The following is a 19,338-nucleotide window of genomic DNA, read 5'->3' as shown; positions in this document are numbered from 1 at the left end:
AAAAATTTCAGCTTCAATATTTTTTTTTTCATTTTATTCTATTATACTTATACCAACTTATGCGTTAGTGGAATTTCGAAAAAAGAATTGCTATACTCTTAGCTGACTCAAACATAATTATAAATTGTAAATGATATTCATGGTATAGAACAAAATAAATTATGCATTAGTGAGCGACGATTAGCTGCCGGCCACTTGTGACAGTGTATTGAAACCTGTCTTCCATAAATACGGTTCCTCTCTATATGGCAACAGGTAACAACCTCGACTTTACTTTTCTACTATCTCTTTTGAAACTGTCTATTTGAAACATATAGTTTTCATTATTTTCTTTTGAAACTGTCTATTTGAAACATATAGTTTTCATTATTTTTTAAAATTAAATCAGGATATAGTTTTGAATGGACAGCATCAAAACAATTTGAAAAGGAACAGACCTAACACCAAACCTTACTAATCCAAGTTAAGCCTCCTCGTATATATATAATAATAACAAACCCTTATCCATTTTCGTGAAGTGATCACATAGAGAGAGACCATGGTGAACCTAGTGGTAGCAGAGAGGCTATTGCTGCATGGTCTCATGAACATGGCGGGTATCAGGCCGTACACGGTGGAGATAGAGCCTGGGACCGCCATGAACTTTTGGATCCCCTCGGAGACCATAACGAAGCCAAAGAAAAAGGACAAGAAGCCCAGAATCACCGCGAAGCCCAACAAACCTGCGGTGGTTCTGGTACACGGCTTCGCAGCCGAGGGGATCATGACATGGCAGTTCCAAGTAGGCGCACTTACAAAAAAGTACGCTGTTTATGTTCCAGATCTTCTCTTCTTTGGAGGCTCGGCGACCGATAAACCTAATCGGTCGCCGAGGTTCCAAGCGGAGTGTTTGGTGGCGGGGTTGAGGAAGCTCGGGGTGGAGAAGTGCGTGGTGGTAGGGTTCAGCTATGGGGGGATGGTGGCGTTTAAGATGGCTGAGATGTACCCAGAATTGGTTCTAGGGTTGGTCATCTCAGGGTCCATTTTGGCCATGTCGGAGTCACTCAGCACCACCTTGCTGCAAGAGCTTGGGGTCTCTTCTTTCTCGGAGCTCTTGCTGCCTACTTCTGTTAAGGGTCTTAAGGCACTCTTCTCGATCGCTGCTCACAAAAAACTCAGGTTCCCCAATCGTTTGTTAAAAGATTATCTTGAGGTATGTTTGACACGTACCCTTGCTTGGGATTCTTATTCCTTTATTACTATTTAATTATTTGATTGTTAATTTTTGTAGAGGTGTTTGAATTCACATGACTACACTGAGACATGCATTCTGACATGCATGCGCTCATGAGTTGATGGCATTAGGTCCCACAATAATTGAGCCAAGTTATTGATAAGGTTTTAATAGATTTGAATCTTCTTGATCTCCATTAAATATCATGGTGTCTCCATTAATGGTGGTATAATGCATGCTGTCAGTGAAAATATTATAAATTTGAAATTTAAATATATATATATATATATATATATATATATATATATATATATATATATATATATTTTCCGTTTCTTGTGTCTCCATTGCTGGTGGCATAATGATAAGGTCTCACATTAGGTCTATACAAATTAAATTTTTGAAAACAATCACGGACGTTACTAAACTTAGCAATGATGAAATATCTATTTAATTATTTTGTGTATAATAATTGTATTTAGGTTGAAAATATGATTTTATGTACAGTATCCCAAATCTCCTATCATTAGACTGATGGTTTATATACGTATTTGATTATATCATGTCAACTATTGTTTTAAGATAATATGTGATGTCATCAATCGATAAATAATGATCATTACCTTTTTAAAAAAATTAAAATTATGAGAAAATAAAAAATTGACAAATAAATAAATTTAACCATACATTTGAGAAATTAAAAATATATTTTATACATAAAATTATTATAATTGGAGTCCATTACGTATGTTTTGAAGAAAAAAAATATCAATATTGTGAAAGTGACAAAAATATAATTAAAAAACTCTCATAACGGATAAAATTTAATAAATTGAATAAAACATATAATTGAGAATCATTACAGATACAAAATATTAAAATACGATAAAAAAAAAAAGTATCTTTATTTAAAGGGGAGATGGCCGGGAAATTGGAATATGATTAGAGAGATCTAACACTAGAAAAAAGGCATTCTAGATCGGGAAATAACATTAGGAAACGTAAATAACAAATGGTGGACCATGCATGATTGTGTGGAGACAAAGATGAAAGGCAGAATGTGGCTTAGTTCGACCACCTTCACCCAATGAGCAATAACATCAAAAGTTGGAAGATAAGGATTTTAATGGTCATTAAACTAGTTTACTTTACTAGTTTGACATGCATAATATTTTTTGGAGTTTCATACATATGTAGATATTAAATAGTCCTGCAACTGCAACTTTACTTGATTTACAGATATTTAACCTGTCACATCAAGCATAGTCCATAGAGTAAGTTGAATGTTGGTTGATCGGAATGAATGTTGGTTGAGATAAATCCATCTTAATTACTTTGCCCCATGCATGCTTTCTGTCAAGGTTTAAATTTCGATATATCCATCTTAATCAGGGCAGAGACAGGAATTTATTTTAAGGGGTCAATTTTAAAAAATCATCACTTAAAAAGAATAATTAAATTTTTACATATATATATATATATATATATATATATATATATATAAAGAAATTTAATATATTTTTTTTATGAACAGAAGAAATATATAATTATATTGAATATGAGAAATACTAACCAACAAGTGTAATAAATACACAATCAACAATTGATCAATAGAAAAAAGTTAGAGAAGATAGAGAAATAATAACAACATCCTTCTCAAGAAAAAATAATAAAAAATAATATCTTTTATCTTCAAAAAAGAGATTAAGTCTGTCAAATATAAAATCAACAATAAGTCATTTATCTCCTTATTATCAAAATATGAACTTTCAATAATGTCAATTCAAATTTAACCAACATGTAAAAAATTTGAAAAAGGTCAAGAAAATATATAACTATAGTTAATATTATAAAAAAAATAAAAAGATTGAACATAAACCTTCACTTTTGAAGTTGTTTTTGTCTTTTTTTCATAGACGGAAAATAATCAATTATTATATTTGTGATAAATTTTTCAACAATCTGTTTTTCAATATAAATAATCATGTAATTAGTGAGAAAATCATCTTCCATTTTATTATGTAACCTTGTTTTTATGATTTTCATAACTGAAAAGGCACTTTTGTGGTTATTGTTAACACAAGAAAAGTCAAAAACAAGTCATAGTAATTTGTCAACCAAAGGATAACAAATTGATTTTCCAGTCTCAGCTAATTTTTTACATAACACCAATAGTGGACAAACTTTGGAAGTTGACATCTTTGGGCACATCAAATTCATAATGTCGCAATTCATATTCCAATTGAATCTTTTTCTTGTTAGAAAATTCTGAAAAGTAGAATTTCTCAATAAGAGTATAAATGTCTCTAGCATTAAATAACTTGAATGAATCTTTAGGATCTAAAGTTGTGCTCAATTTTAGAAGTTTCAGTTGCTTACTCACATAATCTACTATTCAACTCTTTCAACTAATAATCTATGGTAATATTAAATATATCTACACAATAATGATGTCCAGCTGTCACAAAATTCTTTTGAAGACGAGATCAAATTATGTCAGAAAAAGAAGCACTCATTTAAGGAATTTGAATTGTTTCTTTATTGCAAAAAGATGTGACTTTTCTAAAAGTGTACCCCAACTAGAATCTCTTAACTCTTGAATTAAAGATTTTATGCTAGAAGCCAAACAAATAGCATTCAAAATGTCTTGAGATTTTTGCTGCAAAACTTGACAAAGTTTATCAGTAAATCCCATGGTTTCTTTCATCACATGTAGAGTAAAAACAAAATCAAATGAAATCAATGCTTTCAAAGCACAAGTAGCATCACCTCGTTGAGCAGAAGTAGATCCTTTAGCAGCTAAATCTTCATCAAGAACTAAAATAGTTGCATTATACATGCGTAAAAGACTACAAATTGAATTTAAATGAGAACTCCATCTAGTATCTCCAAATTTTTGTATTGTGCCAATTTGATTAGCTTCCTTTCCGGTCTCAATCTCATCATTTGCGACCAAATGAGAAATTTTAGTTACATAAGCAACTTGTAACTCATCATTGTGTTTACAAAAAGAACACACAACATTTACAATCATATTCAAGTTCTGAAAAAAAAAACATGTACACCAACTACCTCTTTAGCTGAAGCAACAAGAGAAAGTTCCAATTGATGAGCAAAAAAAATGTATACAATATGCATAAGGACATTCTTGAAGAATCAAGGCTTGTAAATCATTCCATTCTCCACGCATATTACTAGCTCCATCACATCCTTGACCATAAATATTTTGAATGTTGAGAGTGGATGATGTAGTATCTTGCACTTGTATCATATCCAAAAAAATGTCTTTAACATATTCATTCTTATCAACAAATTTAAGACCTAGAGCCATTTGTTCTCTTTTAGATTCATCATGGACTTCATCAACAATTAAACAAAATTTTGTATTATCAATCTCTTTTGGAATTTCATCTTGCACCTTCCGAGCAAAGACATGTAGAATATCTTTTTGGATAGTGGGTGAAGTCTATCCTGCAATTTGAGGGGCATTTTCCAAGACAAATTCATCTATTTCCTTATTATAAGAAGCCAAGAGCTTTATCATTTCAAGAAAGTTACCACAGTTCTAGATCTCACACTTTCATCATGTTTTCTAAAAGCACAAGCTTGAAATGCCAATCATCTAACAACATCTATAAAGGCTTTAAGACGCAATCGATCATTCAAAATTTATTGTGAACTTTGTTTAGATAACACACTATCACTATGGCAAGATTGCTTTTCAAAATCTTCAAACATCTAAGAGGAACATTATGAGGTGAATTAGAATTCTTTCCCATATGAGATAAAATGCATAATCTATTCCACTATTCACCTTTTTTCAATTTTTAAATCCTTTCGAAGTAAATGGACTTGATTTTTTAGAAAATATATAACATTGAAAACAAAAGAATGCACCTTCTAGTGAATACTCTAACCAAGGAAAATTTCTAAACCAACAAGCTTGAAATCGACAAGGATGATCTTCTTGACCAGAAAGTGGATACACATCCATAAAAAAATTTGATATGGTCCAAACTTTATATACGTTCTACGAATTAATTCCATCTTGTTAATTAGCATGATAATTTCAAACTGATAGGTGTTTTCTCGTATCACGTATCAAAGTATCAATATTAATTTTTTCTCGTTCAATCCTCAATTTAGAAGTAAGTGGTTGGACAAGTTATTCTATGATTGACACTCTAGGTTATTCTTTCTTCAACAATACTTTGAACATTAGTATCTAAATTGTAAGCAAATGTATTAGAGAGCGGTTGTAATTCTTCGTTATCTCTTTCTTTCCTCTTATAAAATGAGTACAAAGTTTTCTTCTTAAACTTCTTTCAACCTAAAAATACATAGAAATTAACCACAACATATTTCAATTAAATTTAGTACAATTAGATGATTAATTTCATTATATGAAAGCATTACAAAAAAAATTGACAAAAATAAAATTATTGTTGAAAAAGAAAAAAAGGTGTGCAGTGAAGACAAAAAAACGTTATCCTGATATGCACAAAGGGATTGAAAGTATTTAAACAAATTGTGACAAAAAATTATTCGATGTTTTAAACTACTCATTGTTAAAATGTCAATAATAACTTAAGGCACAAGAAACAACAATATAATATATGCATAGTGGAGGGAGAGCAAAATCATCTCAACTGAAAATGGAAACTAGAATAACGCTACCCAATAGTTAAATACAAAGAAAAATTACAACTTGGCATTTAACAAATAAAAGCACACACAATAAATATAAAAAATAAGAATAATAATAAATAAATGATAAATGGGAGAAAAGAGAAGTAGGAGACAAACAAAGTGTAGTAAAGACAACAAGTGGTGTCGTTCCTTGATATGAATGACGGCAAGTGATAAGAAGAACTAGCAATTAGTGACACCTTGTTTGTGATAACGTGTAGCAATATTAGCATAGACAATAAAAATGAGAGAAGAGAGAAAAAGAAAAACACTAAATGTCGACGAAAACAAAAAAAAAAGTTACCGAAATATATAAGAGAAAGCACTAAATATAATATCAAACAAAAAATAAAATATTAATTTTAAAATAAAATAGTATTTTAAAATATTAAACATAAGTTAAAAAATTGGAGACCCATGTTATATTTATGGATAGGACTGGAGAAGAAATCGAAAAAGTGGGGTGGTCGTGGCCCCCTTGGGCCACCCACTCCCTCTGCCCTGATCTTAATTACTTTCCCCATATTCTTTTTGTCAAGGCTTTAATTTTGGTATCATTGCAATAGGGTTGTAATATGAAAGATTTTTTTTTTTCTTAATCATCCAATTTATTAAGGGGGAAAATTCTAACTAATGTAGAGTTTGATCAAGTGAGTAAAATTTAACTAAAAATAAAATTATTTTTATTAATGATGAAACTTAAATATTACTCAAATGATTCAATCTTAATTTAAACACTTCAATCTTAATTTAAATATATTAATTATTTGTGTTCAATCAATTAATTTTAATATCAAGATTTTTGAGTATTATGATTCACAATATCAAGAATTTTTAGCATTTCACAACTGTAATTTAAAACCTTACTATTTAACTTTTATTAAAAAAAAAAAGTGTCAAACTTTAGTTTCTAATAAAGTTAAATCAGTCGTGAATTATGAAGTAGATGCAACTTTTTTTTCCTTTTTATTATTCATTTTTATATTTACATTTAAAGGAGCCAGTTGTGGATTGAAAAGTATGAAGTAGTGTAAACATTTTCTGTGAATAAAACATACAAGTTAGAAAGTTGGTAAAATAGCTAGCTTAATTTGAAAGGTAATAACTTCTGAAGTAATTTTGCTTTCGATGGTCTTCCATGAGGAATTATTTACAGGTGATGTTCACGAATAGGAAGGAGCGAAGTGAGCTATTGGAGGGCTTAGTAATTACCAACAGAGATGTCACAATCCCAAATTTTCCGCAGGTAATTAAGTAATAATTTGCACCGCTCTAAGTGCTAAATTAATTCCTACGTCCTGATGTGTGCATTCTTACCTTAACTTTCATGCATGCTACTTATTGCAGAGAATACATCTTTTATGGGGAGAGAATGATCGAATTTTCAAACTGGAGCTTGCCCAAAGTATGAAAGAGTAAGGCTCTAAACTTACCAAATATTGTGTGTATATAAGCAAATTTTATTATGAATTTTTTTTTTGTAAATTAAAAAAATTGACACTGAATTAGTAAATTCACGTAACAGTCAATGACTATCATACTTTTATCGGTAAAGATTAGAAAGAAGACATCTTCAAATTAAATTTTGTAAACTTAAGTTTGGGTTAAATTTTAAATTTGTAAACTAAATTTATAAAAGTTATTCAATCTGATTTCTACAAAATGGAGTTTTCAAACAAAATTTTAATGTACAAACATACTCCTATACATATTAATTCTGATATTCATTTTCTTCTTTATTAGAGAGTTGTTGAGAGTATGGTAATGAACATACACGTCTGATATATCCAATGACTGCAGACAACTAGGGAATGGCACAACGTTTGAAAGCATAAAGAAAGCTGGTCACCTGGTTCACCTGGAGCGACCCTGTGTCTACAATAGATGCCTCAAGCATATTATTGCTTCCTTCTTGGACTCAAATGAACTCAAAAAATGATTAATCTATTACATCTTCAACTTTATTATATTTTGATTCGTCTTTGGCCTAAGATATGAAGGAGATATCAAAGATATATATGTTGTCTCTAATATCCATTATATTGTAGCTAGTTTTCTAGCTAATTAACAGTTAGACTACTCTTCGTATGATGATTTTACAGTTCGTTCCTTCCCATTCTTCTCCATTTTTTTTTATTTTGAGAAAAATAAGTATACCTTTCTTAAAAGTTTGAAATATTGATTAGTTAAACACTCTTCTTAGCCTTCTGAACTGGAACAAATAATTCACAACCTTTTTGTTTAACAGTTTAATATAGTATTTTCTTCTATTGGAAATAAATTGAATATAACAATTTCTTTTAGGTTAATTATTATCTGCAGGTCCTAAACCTTATATTTGACAATTTTTAATTAAATTTCTATACTTTTTCTTTTCATTAGGTCCTTGAGTTTGTTTTTATTTTATAATTAGGCCCTTAAAGCAGAAACTTCATTAAAAAAATATAAGTTCAAAAATAAATATAATTAAGCTCAAAGGTCCAATTAAAAAAAATTAAAATCAAATAAAAAAATTGCTAAAAGTTCAAGCAACGTATAATTAATTAAAATCATATAAGTAAAGATTGTTCCTCAGTTATATGATTTCACTTAAAGTTACTTACCTAAAACGTGATAATTATATTACATGTTATTCTCCATCTAGAGAGAACAAAAAAGAAAAATATAATAAAATTTATAATATAATAAAAAAATAAAAAACTATTAATATAAAATATTTAAAATAAAAATTATTTATGTATAATACTCGTATAGAATAAACATAGAACACGCCTCCAAACACATTATACATGTTTAGTTAGAGTACATAAACTCAACATAATAATAGCATGTCTCTTAATAAGAATATCTGCACATAAACATTACTCTTACATATTTATCTATCCCAATCTTCGTAACATTTAAAAAATACATTAACAAGGAATCGAAGATGGATGTGTAACCGTCGAAATTAACCTACTTCATAAATATAATCAGCATAATAATCATGCATCATTGCATCCAATATAATTAAATTTATCTAATAAAGGATGCCTGAATTTCTTCCAGTGTTCTGTCCTTGGTCTCGGGAACCCAAAGTAACGAAAAAGCAACGGTGAAGGCCGAAAAAATGGCGTAGATTGTAAATGTTCCTGTTCACCACAAGAAATTACATGGCCTTAGACTAATAATTAGGGTTCTAAACTGGGCTGAGAGTCTCCCCAATTAATTTTCCATTTATGTCTCCGATATTTGTCGTGGGAAATTATTTTCTTCTGTTCCCATTCCCGTGGGTCCTTGCAGCGGGGCCCCAAAATTTATAAAAAAAAATATTAATTTTAAATTTTAATAAAAGTAAATTAAAAATAAAATCCCATGAATATAATATTTAAACTCAAATAAATAAACATTAACAACAAGTTTAATTTAAAATAATAATCAATAACAATATAAATACTTCAAACTACAAAATCAACCTTTAATATTTTAATATTTAAAATATCAAATAATAATTAATATAAAAATAATTATATAATTTTGGGGACAGGGATCCCAGGATCTCATCCCGTCCGAGGATCCCTATCTCAATGGAAAAAAAATCTTCATTTAGAGATTCTATACACAATAAATCTTAGGATAAATTCAATCTTTAATATTTTAACATTTAAAATATTAAATAATAATTAATATAAGAATAATTATGAAATTTTTTGGAGGTGGGGCAGGATCCATCCCCACCATGCCCATGAGAAATATTTATCCCCATCCCAACGAAAAAGAAATCTTCATCTGCGAGATTCTATACACGATAATTAAATCCCGCGAGAATTTCCATTTACTAATAATTAAGTAGCAGGGCTTTCAAGTACTCGTAATCTAAATAGCATGCATGCAGGCAATCGAATAAATAAAGACAGAGAGGGAGAGAGGACCTGAACTGCTCCAATGTAAGAGCAAATTTGCAGTCATGGTGATTACAGATGCAGTGAACCAATTCAAAAAGGTAGCTGCACTGCCAGCAAAGCCTTTGATATTTGGTGGAAGAATCTGAAATGCACATGATCGATCATCAGGTTGCTGCTCAGTTTATATTTAATGCACATGCAGTTGTTAGTTACTTGTTTCTTAAATGCTTAGCTAGAAGTTTTAAGTTTACTTAATTGTTACTAATGAAGTTCTATGTATTAAAACCAAACGATGATGGTTAAAATGAAATATAATTGGATACAGTTGATAAAATAATAATTAATATTACTGTAAACTTTTAAAATGGAAGATAAAAATGAACAAATGTTAATGCTAAAAAATATTGTTGCTACTAGATCCTTAACGAGGAGAGATTATAAAGTACGAGACCAGGTGGTTTCTACTCATTAAAATGTGATAGTCACAACTCTATTTTGTAAATTAAAAACATATTAATATGATTGGTCTGTATCATATAATATTGTTTAATGAGACATATGTTTAAAAGGATTTTGATTTTTTTTATTCTTTTAGTGTTTTGTGCAATTCTTAATATTTTTTTATACTAGGTCATAGATCATGACTGATTCCCAACTGATTAATTGGATCAGAAATTATTTTTATTTACAATGTATAATTGTCACTTGTGACGGAACGAATAAAATTTTACACATAATAAAAATTGAATTTTTTATATTCTAAATACATTATTCTCCCATGCGAAGGGAGAGTGACTCTATCCTAATATGATAGCTAGTATAACTGATCATTAATTAGTACAAAGACAGGATCCATGACCATATTTAAATTCTATAAGGGGAAATAATTCTTTCTGCATACCTCAGACATTATGATCCAGGGTATTGGTCCAACGCCTAGAGAAAATCCAATGACCAAAGCCTGAACATAGACATATTTAATCAAAATGACAAAGTACTTAAAATTTGAAGCACGAAAAGAAAGAAACATGCTAAGTCAATAAAATCATACCACAAGCCCCATAACAGAGAGCATTGCCAATACTTCATGAACGTTAGAATCATCTGTTACCACACCCTGGATTCAATAAAACAACTCCATTATTAATTAAGTTGTTAATGCTGAATAGATCAGCTTTAAATGTTAGTGATTAATTAATAATTAGTATTACCAACCTCCAAATAGAATGCCGCAGCTACAAGGAGGAGACTAAGTGTCATTATGGAGGAGGATAGCTGCAAAAAATTAATAATAATTAAACTTTTTCAATTTTTTTCAGAGATAAATAGGTGATGCATGGTCGATATTAATGTGAAGCAAATTAACTTTAACACTCACTATTAGAAGCATCCTTCTTCCACTTCTGTCTAACAACGAAGTAGCAATCCCAGTCATTGCAACCTGCATATGTAAGATTAAGAAAGTTAAATTAACAATGAAAATAAGTTTGACAATTTGATACTCACGTGAAGGCAATATCTATTATTCTAGAACATGTGTAGATTTTGACCTGCATAGCTCCAAGTCCAAATGTAGCAGCATCGCTGGAAGAAATTCCTGTTATACCACCATAATTCAAGACACATAACACATTAAAAGGGGTTTGCTTACCAGTAATAACTAATTTACAAAGCCTGGCATTATAAAAAATTGACAATTAATTAAAAGAAAAAAAATTTAAATATCTTTTTAGTCCTAATAATTTAGGTTTTTTTTGTCTTTCTAAATTTTTTCTGTATTTAGTCATGTTTATTTTGTTTTTATTCTTTAAAACACTTAATATTTTGAATAATGAAAAGTGTTATAATAACGAAAAATAAAACAAATATAATTTATAAGAACTAAAAATAAAAAAAATATTTTGTAAGGAAAAAATGCAAAATTATAAGACTTCAAAAAATATTTGAGCCTATAAAAAAATTATCTGATTAATTACCTGCACTTGCAAATATCTTGCTAGAATAGAAAAAAACACCATTGATACCAGAAAGCTGTTGGAGCACAAGTAGTCCGATACCTACCTGCATGATGCATGCACTCAGTTGCCAAAAGTCACAATGATTTAGGAATTATTTAGGTAAGTTCATTCAAAACTAAGAATGTCCACGAGAAAAAAATAAAATAAAAATTAAATATATTTTCTGTAAGTTAAAATTAACTTTATGTACAGATTAATTTGTTGAAATTTTCTCATCTTTTAGAAAAATTATGAGAGAGTTTGTATAAATTAACTTATACTTAAGTTGATTTTAATTTATGCAGATTTTTTTTAAAATCTTTTAAATATGCTTATCCAAACATGTCCTCAATTTATCAATCAAACAAGAGACAGAAAAACAATGGTGAGAGGAAAATGGATCGAAGAACACCAAAATGAATAATTAATTTATACCATTAAAGGAAACCAATATCTTCTCCTCGTGAGATCTCCAAACTTTAGAGTATCTGCTTTGTTATTCGACACCAAAGATCCCTAACATGATAAATATCTCATTAAAAAGTTTGCTCCAAGTCAAGAGTGATTGGTTTTTGACATATCTGTGTGTGATAACGAAAGTACCTGGATTTCTTGTGCTTCCATTGTAATATCAACGTTGGGTCCTCGTAAAGTTTGTAAAGAAGCTTCAAACTTTTCTATCATCCCCATATCGGCCTAGACATTAGGAAAAAAAACGAAGAAAAGATGTAACAAATTAATATAAGTGGCAAATTATTATTATTATTATTATTATTATTATTATTATTTCGTATACGATTCATACCAACCATCTAGGAGATTCTGGAATGAAATATAGCCCGGGTATCAGTACTGCACAGGGAATAATTCCTGCAAAAATAAAAATAAAAAGGTGAGAGAGAGAATAAAATTGAATCAATTTATTAATAAATAATAACTCAGAAAAAATAATAATAAAATCATAATTTTTTAAACTTTTTGTTTAATTATTTTATTTATTTAATTTTTTGTTCATATTTTTATATTTTTAAAATCATTGATATGCATGCCAATTCATTCAACCGCGAGTTATGCGAATTAAGCAAATGTAAATTAAGAAAATGTAACTTGTTTTTCATCCAAAACCGACTTAATCCAACCTGGCCCCTTATATTTACGGGCCAATACATATTGGACCTAAATGAACTAATGATCAGTATATGAGTATCCCAACTCTTATGGTTACACTTACTTGACATTCGTAGTCAAGAAAATATATTTTTTTGAAGAAAAGAAAATAAATAAGATTATTTTAATTGAAGAAAAGAAAAGAAAAGAAAATATATTATATTTTATATTATATTATTTATAGGAAAATAAAATTATTATGCTTAATAATTGAATGAATGTAAATATTATCAAAGTATCCCAAAAATAAAATGGATAAAGTGGTGGAGCTTGTGTATTTTGGATAAGACAAAGTGCTAAATTAGTTGGGCTTTGATTCCTCTAAATTAAGGAGGTGTACTTTAAATAATAAACTATATATATAACTATTAATTAAAAATCAATAGTTAAAAATTGTGATAAAATTAAATACACATATAACAAAATATAAAATTAATTACAATCTTAACTATTAATTTTTTAATAATTATTATGAGAATTTATATTTTAAACTGCACCACGCTTAGGAGTAAGTCCAATTATTTTTCAAGTTTACCTAGATATATTGGTACATAAAATACTTTATTTTTGTAAGAATAATATTATTCATATGCTAAGCTTTTACTAATTTTATACACTTTGTTTTAGTTGTTTCTTTCAATCACATCACTCGATGATCTCCCTCTTCTTTTTAAAGTTAAACCATATTGCAATAATAAAAAAACAGAGGTTGAGGAAGCCAATGCATCATGGTTTACGATGGATTGGATTTGAGTTGAAAATATCATTAATCCAATCAGAATCACAAGATGAAAAAGCAAGCTCCCCCCTCCAATTTAAATTATTATTAAAAAAACTACTATATAAAAAACATGACCCATTTCAAATTTGATAAATACGCTTAAAAATTAACCTAATAGTACTAACATTTTCTGGTTGACGAGAACGCTCAATTAAAGGAGAACGCTTAATAGATAAAGATATTTTTTACAAAATTTTTAATGTATTTAATTTTTTGGTATTTCTTTTATCATATTATTTTATCACATTTTATTTTATTTTTATCTTTTTTATATCCTTTTGAACTTGAAATTATTGAATAAATAACATCACTCATTTTGCAATAGATATATTAAGTTAAAATTTCACCTAACATTGCTAGAATTCTCCAGTTGACAAAAAGGCCCAACAGGTAAGCCAACATGATTCCAATGGTAACTGAAAGCTACAAGAAAAGAACATAAATATATGTATCAATAATTAATTAACTAGAGAGTAAAATCTAATAACACATGTATCAATAATTAACTAACTAGAGAGTAAAATCTAATAACACATATAAGGCTCCGTATCTAACCTGGTTCACGGATCCAAGACTACCTCTCATGGTTCGAGGTGATACCTCTGCTATATAAACAGGTACCTAACAAAAAAACAAAGTAAGTAATTAATTACCTGGTGGTTTCATGAGAAAGTGACAACCTGCATGAAGTGTACGTAAAACATTTTTATATTACTATACGATTTCTACCTTTCCAAAATATATATTCTCAAAAGTCAAAATAGTTTCTGATAAGTTTTTTTTCTTTTCACATGAACAAAAGAAGAGAAAAGAAAAAAAAGAATAAGATGTGATATGTGAATTGATGAATAAAAGAAGATATAAATAAAAGGAAAGCAATTATGAAAGGAATGTGAGAAAAAATGGGTGTTAATTAATTGAAAATCAAAATCCTAATTTTATCATTCAAATAATATTGTATATTATGATCCAACAAAATTAAGGTCAAAATCATATTTTTTTTATTTAAATTTTACAAAAAAAATCTTGAAAATCATATGAAAGTCACAACTCGAATGAATATATATATATATATATATATATATATATATATATATATATATATATATATTATAATATACTTGTAAATCTAAAAACATATTACAGAATATTTATTCTATAATACAAATTTTTCTATTTTTTGACTTCTTAAATAGGTATTCTAAAACACATTCTAAATTCAGTAGTGTATTATGAAATGGGTATTTCATAGTCTATAATAAACTTGTAAATACTGAAACATATTCTGAAATATTCTAAAAAAGTGTTTTGGATTTTTTTTTCTTTCAAATACTCATTTCGAAATGTGCATGTTTGAGAATATTCATTCTAGATTATAAAATGTATTATAGAATATCCATTCCAAAATAACATTTTGAGAAAAAGTGTGTTTGAGATTCATTAAGTGTAATTTAGTCCACACATTAAAAATGGAAAGTGCAGAAAGTTAATGATATTGTGTCTTTATACTCAAAATATATAAAAATTAAAAAGAAGAGGGAATATATAATTGTAATTTTTGTAAAAACAATTTTTTTAAGGTTTCGTAAATTCAAATAAAAAAATACTTGTTGGACTGGAAAAAATTAATAAATAAATCATTGTTATAATAAATTACTTTCTATTATTTATATATAAATACAGTACCATCAATCTCATTCTATTCTTGAAATTATTCATAAAAAGAATAATTATCATTTTTATTCATCAAGAGACAATGTTTCTATGTTTCTACGTTATACATATTTTTGTTTCATCTAATTGTATTAGATTTTCATAAAATATTTTAAAAGTTTGGATAGTTCAATAGTTACTATCGATAAAGTATTCAAAAGTATTTATGTTAAATACGTGAAATAAATTAAATTATGAGTACTTCATAAGTTTGAATACATTAATGATACATATTTGGAGACTATCCAAGAGTATCAATATCAAATACGTAATACAAATTGAAGTATTAATGCTTTATGGAGCTGACTTTAAAGCTTAGTAGGTAATCTCATTACCTACATTTTATATTTCAATCCCTTTGCACGTAACTTCATATAACCTTAATTAACACTAGCTCCAACACAAACTAGCCAATATCTTAACTCCATGCCTATTCCTATATTTATAATTAATCAAGGAATAAAGAAAAAGCAATTAGGAAGTCAGGATTACCACATAAGAGATTATTCCCACGCCAAAACCGTCCAACAATCTTCCCATAAACAGAAGCGATGTATCCTAGAAAAGGAGTAAACAATGTAATTAACATGTCATTAGGAAGTAATTAAGAAACTTGTACGACAACATCATTAATTCCTGGTAACAAACTAAATATGTTAATACTTACTTTCGCTATAGAAATGGCGAGCCATCCGAATATATTTGGAATTGCTGCGACTATTAGTGACTGCAATTCAACATGCCAAAATAATAAAGTCCAAAAATTAAAATTCCATTTTTTTATATTAATGAATTTTTCCTAGTCTAAAGGTGATTACATTTCCTTTCACTTAACTTTTGTGTAAACCTATCTCTTGCTTAAGAGTTAAGAATTAATCCTTGAAAATATTGAAAACCATTTAAGGAGTACAACTCTTAGCTCTTAACAGATGTTATTTATATATATATAGACTTGGGGATCAAATTCGTAGTTACATATTTAAAAAACATAATTATTTATCAATTATACCACATCATTTTAATTGATCTTGCCTAACTTGAAAAGAGAATATATTGAATTGAAATTTAATTAATTAATGTTTTCTAGCTAGTTACAAAAATAAAGTGTCTTTGTAACCAATATTGAGCTAAAATTTACGGAGAAGACAAGAAAATTATATAGTTTTTAAAATTGGTAAGAATGAACTTTCTCAATTGAAATTTTTACTTTCATTTTTTTCCAGTGAAAAAATCTCCACCATAAAATTTTTATGTCTTTTTTATTGCTTAAAGTACGTATCTGTTCTAGGAGATTTAACAACTCAAAAATGTCACATGAGGGGATGAAAACCTTTAAAATTGGAATAATATACAGAGACACGCACCACAACAAAACAAAACAAAGAAAACATATTGGTAATAGTATAATACCCCTTTACGTCCAAAGTATTCAGCTAGTTGACCACTGACTGTTGCTCCTACCATTGCACCAACGTTGGATAAAGATCCAAAGAGTGAAAACTGTCTCAATAATAGATTCAATAAATTAGTAATCTGATTTTAAAAAATCTTGATGATTGAAAGCCACTCATCAAATCTAATATAAATACCCTTGAAATTGAGAGATTAAGATCTCGAATCATATCAGCTTGTGTTGGAGAAGAATAGCCACACTGTATAAACAATATATAATTAGCATGGGCAAAGAGGAACAAAAAAAGGTAATTGATTAATAATCAAAGTATATAAAAAAAAGGGGTATGAAGTTAAGGGAAATTGTGAAATTGTAGATGTATAATGCAAATAAACACCGTGAAACCGAATTGGATCGGACCCAAAGCCACGATGAGGACACATAGCACAACAAAGAGATTCCCACTATAACCAACGTTGTTGTTGTTGTTGATCACGAAAGGCTTCCTAAGGTTCCTAGCATCCTCGTAGTCTTCCCCCAAAGGCATAGTGTTGTACTCAAATTTCTTAGATAAGTTCAAATTTCTAAGGTTTTGTTAGAAAACACAGTAATTTGATTTTAAAAATTTTGTACAAGATTGTAAAAATTCAAAAGGAATAAGATCTGAGAAGCTTGTAAGTGGAACTACATGTTATATCTTACAAGGTCATTTAGAATTGTCCGTGTCATTTGGACATGAGAGAAATGTGGCGACCAAATGTATCGTTCTTATTAACGCGCGGATCGAGATCATGCCATGTGGTAGGGATTGGTTGAACTAGTTGTCCTAACCCTGATTTGCCTAAATTTAAACGACTTTAAAACATGATTAAATATTCTATAATTATCAAAATATCAGTCTTTAAAATATAATATTAAAATAGATTTAAATTCCAAAACTTTGATAAGTGTCACCTCATATATCAATAACAATAATTATTATGATATTCTAATAATGAGAGTAACTGAACAACTGTTATACTTTGGTATTATTAGAAAAAGTGTATTAATCTGTAAATAAGAAAACTTAGAGAACAAATCAAAATTAAAGATTGAGATTTAATTTCAAAATTATTTTCCTATAATAAGGACTAAAGATTTTAATTTGCGTTTTATATCAAAGGAAACAACCTTGATTAAAGTAAGACACTTAATTATGGATTATGGAATAGCTCTTTTTAGGAATTCAACATTTTCAACATCAACCTCATAAAAAATTAACTCATCATTTTCAAATCCAATGGTGTTGAATCTCACCAAAACCTTAACTTCATCCAGATAGGAATATGGAATTTCAATAATCTCTTAAGTTATTTATAAAATAAGAATAAGTCAGCAATAAATTTATAATATACAACTGATTAAAATAAAGAAAAATTCAAAATCTATATTTTGTTACTTTATTCCTATCTATGATTACTTGAAGTGTATGTGGTCCAACACAAAAAGCCTTAATAATGTTATTCTGGAGGAATAACCAAAATAAAACAAAAAAGATTAAACATATAAAAATAATTAGATTTAATGAACCAATATAATTTATTTATACTATCTGAAGTATATGTTATATTCTTTACACTATCATAATTCTTCCATAGACTCAATTAGTTGTCTAGAATAAGGTATCCTAGTAAAACAACATGAATAGATTGTCTTTTGAAGTTCAAAAAACAATTACCTTTAACCGTGCATTTCATTCTTTCAATCATGTATTCTACACTGGTTTGTGCCTTGTTTAGCAAAGGGAATCCATATATAAAGTTAATAAAAGCAACTCGAATGAATATCTAAAAACAATAAATAATTGAACATAGCTAAATTTTGTTCATAATAAAACTATACTAATACAATATAAAGACAAATACTTATGCAATTTTTTTAATTATACAAAACAATAAGCCATACAAACCTATATACATAAATTAAAAAGGTATGAAAAACTTTACGGTGGTTGATCGACCCTTTGTGTCAGCCTATTTTAACTGAAATGAAAATCAATGGACAGGGAAAAGGTTGGAGTCATTGATAGGAGAAAGGTTTCTTAATATGTGACACCTTAAACATTTATAGTCAAATTTAGATATTTTTAGAACTTGGATTTTTGTTGTGGTTCTATATGGGCTTTGCACTTTTATCATTTTGGGTACTGCATTTAGAAAGATAAGAATTAGCTATATCCACCCGCATCATTTACTCGTGCATTCCCCTCTCTAATGTTTAACCATTGGCTGTGTCCTATCAATCATAATAATTAGTTTTCAATTCCTTTAATTATTTAGCCGTGCAAATCTATGCAAATCTGTTATTTCCAATTCTGATTTGTTGAGAATTATTAGGAGATTGGTAGCTTGATTCACTACATATTAGGGTTGTTCACTTGTATATATATCACTGTAAACTAATATCAAATTGATGAATAAAAGTTACAAACTTATTCTTCTATATGGTATCAGCCTAAACGA

General features: G+C 28.4%; 2 protein-coding genes across 3 annotated transcripts; one reads left to right on the top strand and one right to left on the bottom strand.

Moving 5' to 3' along the window:
* The first annotated feature begins 145 nt into the window (after nt 1-145).
* Nucleotides 146-8,016, top strand: LOC114389700 (epoxide hydrolase 4-like). Of its 2 annotated transcripts, none has more exons than XM_028350442.1 (5): nt 146-255; nt 519-1,192; nt 7,059-7,148; nt 7,250-7,317; nt 7,703-8,016. In XM_028350442.1, the coding sequence occupies exons 2-5, from the start codon at nt 539-541 to the stop codon at nt 7,839-7,841; spliced, it is 951 nt and encodes a 316-aa protein (XP_028206243.1). In that variant the 5' UTR covers nt 146-255; nt 519-538; the 3' UTR covers nt 7,842-8,016. The 2 variants fall into 2 exon arrangements, with proteins under 2 accessions (XP_028206243.1, XP_028206244.1); XM_028350443.1 differs by having other exon boundaries at nt 7,646-7,765.
* Nucleotides 8,017-8,711: 695 nt separating this feature from the next.
* On the bottom strand, nt 8,712-17,384 carry LOC114389709 (sugar transporter ERD6-like 6). The gene is made up of 18 exons (XM_028350451.1): nt 17,235-17,384; nt 17,034-17,096; nt 16,855-16,944; nt 16,112-16,171; nt 15,937-16,002; nt 14,287-14,352; nt 14,079-14,154; nt 12,589-12,653; nt 12,387-12,479; nt 12,219-12,299; nt 11,763-11,847; nt 11,337-11,383; nt 11,165-11,227; nt 11,002-11,061; nt 10,838-10,903; nt 10,688-10,747; nt 9,814-9,928; nt 8,712-9,033 (listed from the first exon to the last, which is right to left on the bottom strand). Exons 1-18 carry the CDS (start codon nt 17,382-17,384, stop codon nt 8,918-8,920), a joined length of 1,422 nt encoding a protein of 473 aa, XP_028206252.1. The 3' UTR covers nt 8,712-8,917.
* Between the last annotated feature and the right edge of the window lie 1,954 nt (nt 17,385-19,338).

The sequence above is a fragment of the Glycine soja genome, chromosome 16 (genome assembly GCF_004193775.1).
Source record: "Glycine soja cultivar W05 chromosome 16, ASM419377v2, whole genome shotgun sequence".
Taxonomy (NCBI): domain Eukaryota; kingdom Viridiplantae; phylum Streptophyta; class Magnoliopsida; order Fabales; family Fabaceae; genus Glycine; species Glycine soja.
Note: the sequence above shows the minus strand (reverse complement) of the source record. Positions and strands in the feature narration are given on the sequence as shown.